The 9,620-nt window shown below is 40.4% G+C and overlaps 1 protein-coding gene across 1 annotated transcript; it reads right to left on the minus strand.

Moving 5' to 3' along the window:
• Positions 1–719: 719 nt before the first annotated feature.
• On the minus strand, positions 720–9,133 carry chmp2ba (charged multivesicular body protein 2Ba). Its single transcript, XM_068746191.1, has 6 exons — positions 8,980–9,133; positions 6,641–6,732; positions 4,526–4,720; positions 3,590–3,692; positions 3,205–3,311; positions 720–2,363 (listed from the first exon to the last, which is right to left on the minus strand). The coding sequence occupies exons 1-6, from the start codon at positions 9,011–9,013 to the stop codon at positions 2,250–2,252; spliced, it is 645 nt and encodes a 214-aa protein (XP_068602292.1). The 5' UTR covers positions 9,014–9,133; the 3' UTR covers positions 720–2,249.
• Between the last annotated feature and the right edge of the window lie 487 nt (positions 9,134–9,620).

A 9,620-nucleotide genomic window follows, 5' to 3' on the forward strand; every position in this document is an offset into this window, starting at 1 on the left:
ATAAATACTGCATTTAAAATGAATATATAATAAATAAATATACTGGGACACTTTCTTTTGTCCAAAAGTTAACCTGGCTAAGAATGAATTAAAAGACATAAATGTCACACCTGTGATGGCATATGTATTAAATGTTCAGCATGAACCAGGCGTTGTGTGCGTGTGTGGAGGGGGGGGGGGGGTCGCTGCATAACTCCCGCTCCTCAGCTTCTGTTTAGGGTTAAGCTCCAAGGGTATCTTGTTAAAAAACAAATTCTGTGGCCAGGTTCACCTTCAGTCAAGCCAGATTTACAAAACAGACTAGAACAGATACCTCCCTGTCTGCATTCAGCCACACACCCAGCTTCCACTAAATAACATTAAATGGGTGCAACTTATTTTGATTTTTTATCTCGAGTCAGGCAGAGCAAGCATATTCACGGGAGTTGTTTGCTTCAGCCCGACAGTTTAAACTTGAATCAGAAAACGAAGGAGTTAGCTGATTGCTTTTGGCTATGATACTCATGACGTTGTAACCTGTGACAAAAGTGATTCACCACAGTATGAGAAAAAGTAATGTTCTGCATAATATAATAGACTGGAATAGATGGTTACATCTTATTCAAAAAATAGGTCAATACTTTTCCAAAAACATTGAAGCTTGATGAACAGAGAATAAATGGGCATGATTTAAAATGCTGATATTGACATAACAGAGTCTAACCACAATCTTTTGTTTTTGTTTTGCTTTTTATTCCTTAACACCATAAACTATTGCAGAAACAAATAGACAATACACCATTTAAAAAAAGGATGGTTTCCTTCTCATGGAATTGCACTTGTTAATATGTTAAAACATTGTTTCCACTCACAAGCATAACAAACTAATGAATGGCAGAGGGAAAAAAATGACATAAAAAGATAATCTAATTATGTAACTAAAATTAAATAAAGATGTTTTCAATTTCTGATGGCAATTTGAATTACAATTGATAAAAAATTCAAAGAGGAAGGAATGAGAGCATCCTGGAGCTGTCTGACCAGAATACATCACTTAAAGAATCCAGTTCAGCTCCAAGGAAGAAAAATGTGTCCTGGATCAGTGTCATCGTTTCAAATACCACTTCCATCAGCATGAAGCTATCGTGTGTTTAAGTTTGTGAAGGAGACAGCTTAAAATAGCAAATGACAGTAACTGCACAGCAGCTGAACGAGAAGAGGGACTGCAGGACCAGTGCCATCCTGCAATCATATGTCCAATTTAAGATAAAAAAGTTAACAGCAAAAAAGTATTTCAATCATCATTGATTACCCAGTAGTATCAATCTATTCAAACCTCTTTGCCAGACTTTCATTAGTCCTGATTTTTGTCCGATTCGGTTTTCTCACACAGCATTCCAACTTCAGCGGCGCTCATTAGATGCCACTATTGAGGTAAAGTGAAGGCATCCAAGAGATCAAAGGCATCAAGAACACTTATATGTACCACATGCATGTTTGTCTGATTAAGATCAGCACCACTATTCATGTTAGCGTACCTGAGAACTGGAAACAAATTATGAACATTGACCACTTACTTAATTTGTGTGGAAGCAGTGACAATTTTAAAGCAACTGTGACCATTTCTGACGACTCTGGGATGTTGCTGTAGGATACGGATTGTTTGCCGAGGAGGAAGTGAATCAGAAACGTGTTTAAAAAACAAAATAAAATAAAAAACTTGTGGTAACACTAAGGTATGCGAGTCGGAAAAATACAAGTTCCATCTGGTTATTGACAAACCCTACTTTCTTTAATCACCACATTTTACTTATTAAAACTTGCCGAAGAAAGACCATCCATATTCCATAGCCTAAAAGCTGATCAACTAAATCAAGTTCAATCAAAACATCAGATGGGAAAAGGTCGTTAACATTTTCTATAGCCCTTAGTAACGCAGAGATGGATGTAGAGAAAGGAGGTTCAGAACTTTTCAGGCTGCAGATTCTTTACTGGTGCACCTTCAGGCTGCAGACACTCAATGATAAATATTGTAGCATAAATAGATCAGATGTTCTGTGCTTAATGACCTGCACAAGGTGTGAATATGTATTAGTTAACAGAATGTCTGTCTCCATGCCTTCCGATGACTTGAAGTGTGTGTGTGTGTGTGTGCACTCTGTTACACCTGTAGTACTTATATAAAAACCAGTGTATCTAAAAACGAGTCTGCTTCGATTATTATTGATATCTTACAGCTTTACAATGAGAGTATTCATGCAAAAACACATTTAGTCTATTCCCAGAGCTTTGAGTTGTCTCTCAATCTCATCGTCGGACATGGTGGCTTTTTTGGATTGGGCGGCGCCAGGGACATTCTTTTCTGCAGCTGGAGCGCGAACCATCTGGAAACACATACAGGGGGGGGAATTAGCAGAGACAACTCGTTTCAAAATAAAATACAAACACAAGATAACAAATCTTTGCACTTGTTCGATGCACCAATGCTTTGAAGACTACTTAAAAATGGAAAGAACTCTTCCGATACTTAGGCACACCCTGAAAGTAACAAATTCTTCTCCTGCGTTTTATTTTCTGTTGAATGACTGAATTCCACTGAACACAGTAAGACAGAGCACATCTGCTATCCTCGTGCTATTTTCTCCCAAACTACCTCATTTATGAGTCTTCCAACTCCCCCCCCCCCCCCCCCCCACACACACACACACACAGAATATGCACAATACAAGAGCAATAAGAGAATCAGCTGCTAGGTCTTTAATTGTGATTGAGTAATACATAATTATCCCCTCCCTAAAATGAGAAAAGTGTTGAAACATTCCTGCCTGGTCTCTCCAGCTGTGGGCTTGTTTATTGGACTATTTGTTTGGTTTGTTCATTGTGTTATGAGGGCTAATAACTCAGAAGGCCCCCAGGGGGAGCCAGAAACCCAGCAGATGGGCAGCTCTACTGACTCCAGCACATTCGAGCTGGAAGAGCTGAGGGGTAGCCCCACCATGTGGCAGCTGGGAAACATTTAACCAGTCAGGAGCCATTTGGAACACTAATTGTTCAGTCCATGTTGCCGAGGGACATGCAATTAGTTACTTGTGTAAAATGTGTTAATGTTTTAATTTACATACGATGAAAAAAATATTTACTTGTTTCTCAATTTTCTCAGAATGTTAAGTGGTGTTAAGATATTGTAGGGAGCATACGATAGCCCCAGCGGCATCGCTGTCTCACCTTTCCAGAGATCTCAATGCCGATCTCATCCAGAACCTGGTTGACAATGTCCTCAGATTCCTCTTCATCCCCAGACTCACCACAGATGTCATCCAAAGTGTCGTTGACTGGACACAGAGCCAGAAACGGAATGAAATGATTACAGGGAATTGAAATAGCTCTGCATGGGCAGTGCTTGGTTCAATTATTCGAAACAGCCAGCAACGCCTCACACCTTCACATAGATCCTGACAATCTGGTTTTTGCTGAGCCTGCAAATACCAGAGCATGTGTGCGCGCATGTGTGCGTGCATGTGTGCGTGCATGTGTGTGTGCATGTGTGTGTGCACGTGTGTGTGCACGTGTGTGTGCATGTGTGTGTGATGCGTGTGTGATGTGTTCTCACTCATGTCCTCAGTCATGTCCATCTTCATGTTCTCTTTCTGGAATTCTTTCATGGTCTTCAGGGTCTTTTCTGGATCCATTTTCTTATTCACTGCTTGCATTGTCTGCGCACATTAAAAAAATGTATCCAGATGATTTACATGGTACCAAGAAGAAACAAAACCTTAACAAATAAAACTACAGTAGATTGATACAGCCACAAAGCATGACAATCAGGAGAAAGTCGCCAGTGTTTGTTTTTAATTGCCCTTCATTGAAAACGTTTTAAAACATGCAAAATACTAAATACATTGACGTGTCATTTGCGTGGCCATCTACACTCTCAGAAACAATATGTTTCTGACAAGGCATTTTCCCCAAGGAACAATATCCAGATACGTCTAAACATATAACAAAACATTAGGTTATAGGAGAGCTTCAGAAAACCCGACCCCCTAACTGGCTGTGAAAGATGAGGACAGACGTGACTTACATTCACAGAAAAACCCAATAAAATATTTGCTGTTGTCGTCACGCTGCCCAATTGATTTTAAAACTGAATGGGAGCTGAGACTTTCTAGCACATCAGTTTATATCAGGAAACTCTGTGCATGTCTGACATAAAATAATTAAGGCTCTCCTCATTACACTCCATTAATGTGAAGCCTAATTATATGTGACCTGTCTGTTTGTTAAGCCCGACTGCATTGTACATCGCTCCTGGCCAATTAGTTCCTCTCACACTTCATTCTCAACACTGCCACGTGGACAGATCCCACATTAGTACTTTAATTACAATACTAAAATATTGATGCCTGAACTCACTGAAAATAGTTTATATCCTAAACAGAGACACGCCTAACTTTTTCATAAAGGCGTGAAAAGAGTGGATATCAAATTGTTTAATATATCATCATGATGCTGTGTGATCGAGACCAGCTGAGGTCCAGGAGCTTACCTTGGCTGTGGAGGACATGGCACCCGCCATCTTCATTTGGGAGTTCATCACTTTCGTCTGTGTCGACATGGACATGACTTTGGAGCTGACCGCATATGTGCGGATCTTCTGCCTCCTCAGCTGGATCAACTGCTTAGCAAGGATCGTACAGGCCTCTTTGTTACCACTCTTAGCCATTTTCTTGATTTCTGCCTCCTGGGAAGAGGGGGGGGTGAGAAGGGAAGAATTTTGGTTTTAAGAACTGGATGCTAACACGACTAAGAGTGTGTGAAATATAGCAGCATGCAAAAAGAATATTTGTCGTGGAATACGATACTTCACTCAACAGAGTTATTTTTTAAACTAGAAAAACACTCAGAGAGAGCAGACCTCCGCCGAGCAGCTCATTCCCACCATAATTAGGTTTATACCGTCCACATGGTGATCTGGATCATCACCAAAAGGTTCTAAATGGTTCTTGGTATCTTTATACACCAACCACGAAAAGTAAAAGTGAATCGGAGATGTTTGTTTTTAACAGATTTTTGAATCTGTAAATTGGGTTAAATATATACATATATTTTGTTACTGACTCCATTCCGGATCTGAAACTGGTCCAGAATCTTTTCTGGATAATGACTAAAATGTAATAATCTGTTCCTGGTAACATCCCCAACATTTCCTGAAAATTTGATCAAGATCCTTCCAGAACCTTTTGAGCCATCTTGCTAACAGAACAGACGGACAGACAGACAGACAAACGCCGGCAATCACGTAGCAGAGGTAATACATGTCTGTAAGCTTCATAATGTTAGTGAAGGCATCCATTTCAGCAGTAAATCACGTCAAAAGCCACGCTGCATTCTCACTACAAAAAATATACGGTGACCCACGAGACTAGTGTCTTCCAATGGCATATCCTACGTATGGATACACAAACAGAAATGTACCAGCGTAGTTCCCAAGAGACCAATGTGCTTGTAAACATGGACATAGTAAACAAAGTCATCTGGATCAGGCCCTTCAGACTGGCAAGCCCTGTCAATAGCTTGGGTAAATATCAGAACATGCACTGATGCCCACAAGGATCATGTGTGTGTGTGTGTGTGTGTGTGAGCATCCCAGGTTACAGTAAGCTAGCCAGGCCTCTCAGCACTGCTACGTACAGCCAGAGCATGTGCTGCTCATTTCATGTGTGTGAACTAAAAGCATCTTCAGGAAACAACAATCAATTATTAATGTTTGCCAACGCAAGAAACAGTAAGAGAACAGGCGCATTAGCCAGACTTCGTGTGAAAATCACAGAGCAATGCGTAGCTGTGAGCGATAGAAAGCGTACAGCGGCAACAATACTGGCAGCTGGGCCGTCTTCTGAGAAACCATTAATGCTTTAATGGTGAAAAGACAGGGACCAAGGCTACAGAGTCTTATTTACTGCCCTGTCAGACACACAGAGAGAAGGTGGATGGGTGTGATAAACATGAGGGAATGCTGCACACAAATGTGATGCAGCACAACTCGCATTGGTAGGAACATATCTTAGATTTGATATCTATATATATGATAACATCGCAAAAGCAGATTCAATCCAAAGATGCAAAAAACATCACTTCAATTGTGTCCTCCAAATTTGTAAAACTTTGGTGGGGCAACGGACAACCAGGATGCATTTATAGGTAAACTCTTAATGGTATCTTTGATTCAAACCATACAACTCATTAGTGGAAAGCCTTAATGAGGAATAAAAATCAGTTTCCCCAAAGAGGCAATTATGCTCTGCATGATATTTACTTAATACGAGAGAGGGCAACACACACACATCCGCTTTGTTTCATCTTTAAGGCAAAAATATATAACCGAGGACATAGCCTTATCGTGCAATTGTGTGTCTGTCAGAGGGGGAGAGAGAGAGAGAGAGAGAGAGAGAGAGAGGGGGACTTGCCTGAAGCACCAAAACCAGATTCATGATCATATATTCATTTACACCTATTAGCAAATCAGACCATCCCAGATGATAGGAAGTGGATTGAGTGTGTGTGTCTGTGTGTGTGTGTGAGCGTGTGTCTGTGTGTGTGTGTGTGTGTGTGTGTGAGCGTGTGTCTGTGTGTGTGTGTGTGTGTGAGCGTGTGTCCCCACCATTTGCTTCTCTTGTCTCTCCAGTGCTGTTCTGTCTCTGGCGATCCCTCTCTGAACGCCACGCATCTCCCTCCCCTGTTCCCTGATTAGGTCTTTGGTGCGAGACAAAAGAAAGAAAAGCAATTAATTCCTAATAAAGCTGCAGAATCGGAACATTTAGGACACTCGGGTAGATTTCGTAGAACCAGAATGCAAACCCACTGAATTTCTGCAATTAAAGGCAATTAAAGCACTCTGACTTGATCAGAGCACAATTATGCAGCGACCCTCCAATACAAGTTTGTGCAAACAGATTAAAACATCTGTACATTTTGTCTAACATCTGTAACTGAGGCTTTTTTTGTGACATTCAGTTGACTTTGGAAGAAATCGCCACAAATCTATTGTGGTGCTTAATAGCGAGCACGTAAAAGTATGCGCCCACATGCATACGAAATACTGTACCAAACCAGCACACAGAAAACACAAATGTCATCAGCTGTAAATTACCATTGTATACTGGCATCATGTGAGAAATGACCCTGAAATCACATGTTCATGTATAAATATTGTTCATGTATCATTTCAGGATGAGGGCCGGCCCCAACAATCAGTTTCACACACAACAAGGCCATAGAGACTATAATACCAACTACAAAAAGAAGTTAAGTTGTAATTTTTGTGTGAAATTTGCTGCCTTAACACCCCAAAGTAGATTCTGGGGCGCTATTGAATATTTGTTTTTTTTACAATTGCAGATAAAACTTTAAATAATATTTAATAAAAAGTTAAACAACAATAATAATTGAAAAATATGATTATTTCATGTCGGCCATGAAGAGTGACGAAATCATGATACATTTTTAAACTATGCTGCATTCAAAAGATGCTAATTGATACAGGAAACGCTACTTTTTGGAAAATCCATAACAATAAAAATGTCCGAAAAGCTTATTCTGCCTAAAATAAATTAAATATGAAACAATCAACATGACCGAGACACGTCAGTGAACTGAACCACTTGTAGAAAAGACGCAGGTATACGTATGAGCTGACGTTTCGCCAATGTCTCCAAGTGGGAGGGATATCGTCCTACAAATACGTGCGATCTAACGCTCATCGCCATTCGCTAAATAACCACAAACCTCTTCAACCTCCGTAACCCGGGCAACAGCAGAAGACGACGACTCCATCGAGTGTGGGGCGAGAGACATTAACGAAATAAGTTGAAGATTGTGAAAGGTCGCCGTGACTACAGCTCCACTGAGTGAAGATAGCACAGCACGGTGAGTACGCTGCAGCAAACGATGGGATGGCAGTGATGGGAGGAGGATCCAAGCAGCGCTATGAGAAGATGTGCGTTACTTTACAAACGCTGCTTTCAAACCTGAAGATCACGCGCTGTGATGCTTCTTACTTTGTAATAAGGGTTCAGCATTAATAAGTGTTTCACTTCAGCCAATCCCCTTTCAGTCATTGCTCTGTTGTTTCATTCTATTTCTATTTCTTTTTTGAGTTAAGATACTGACTGAAATAAAATTAATACTACTACCTCCACAATAGAAAGCTGTTGGAGTTGAAGGTTAATGTGCCAAATCCATAAAAGCAAGCCTTATGACTAAACATAATAAATATTTGAAATTAAAGAATTGCACGCCTTATGACTAAACATAATAAATATTTGAAATTAAAGAATCGCGTGACTGATTTCAGTAATTTTGAGTATCCTGAAGAAACACACCAAAATATTTCAATTAAAAGGCTTCCCTGAGTTTTGACATCACTTATTAAAATTACCTTATTGAACTAGAAACATAACTCATAAAATATGTAATGTTATATCCGTTTTTCGTTCATAATTTAGGATAAACCTGGAATAATCTGACACAACATAAATCCCAAACAGTAAGTACGTAGAACAGTCGTTTAATTCATCTACTAACCCACAGATTGACCTGAAAGTCAAACGTATACGCTAATAATGCAACAATACATGTGATTTTATTCACTCAACGCTTTTACAAGCATGTCATGATGTTTCTGGCGTGTGCTCGATGAATTAAGCTTCACCGTGAAGAGACATCGAGTTTAGGAAAGCAGGCAGCTTCCTCCTCGACACATTTCACGTTAGCAGAGCTTCATCAATAACGCTGCGTCGGAAGTAACCTTTAAAACCACATTATCGACCCGCGTCGTCGTTTAAATACATTTGTATGTTACACATTAGCATTTATTCTACGCTAATGCGTTTGGTTCTATGTTAGCGGTGACTCAACACGCTGAACAGGTTTAACAAGTTACAGCGAGTCGGGCTAAAAACAAGTCGGCTAGCCTCTTCTTCGACACGGGACAAAACTTACCGTCGGCAGTCTTCTTCTTGAAAAGGGAAGACATGGCGCCTGTTTTTTTACTGAACTCAACACCGAACACAAGACGTCCACCGACGGACCGTGTACTCGCTGTAGTTACTGCCGCTGCTTCGCCGTCGCGCCCGGGGTGGTGGGTCAGATCCACAGCTCCAGCTTCCTGGTTGACTTCAGGCTGTCAGAGTTCCTCCCTCAACCGAGTGACTCGCCGACTCCACCTGACGTCACGGCGGGACTATCGTGCTGCATTCAGGTGCCTCGTAAAATAACCATAGATTAGAAGAAGAGCGTCACTGACTCCTGTCCGTTATCTTTTTGACTGTAAAAACTATATAATTTCTCTGCCAGGCTGCACAGTTTTTGCTGGATTTAGACAATAATAACCCTGTTCTCACTATCATTGCGGCATCTTGAAAAATGGCATCTTAAAAAAGCGCTCATTGTAATGACTAAAATAATTAGTTTTGTTTTTACAAAGGTATTATAACTCTATTTGGTATATTCACGGACGTCGAAGAAAGAGTTGAACATTACCATGCAGACGTGAAGGCAGCACATGAGAATTCTTTTCAGGAACAAAGAGGATAGTTTTCTACTTTTTGTTCCTGGAAAGTGTATATTTTTCTACTCGCTCC

Source organism: Brachionichthys hirsutus, chromosome 12 (genome assembly GCF_040956055.1).
Source record: "Brachionichthys hirsutus isolate HB-005 chromosome 12, CSIRO-AGI_Bhir_v1, whole genome shotgun sequence".
Taxonomy (NCBI): Eukaryota; Metazoa; Chordata; class Actinopteri; order Lophiiformes; family Brachionichthyidae; genus Brachionichthys; species Brachionichthys hirsutus.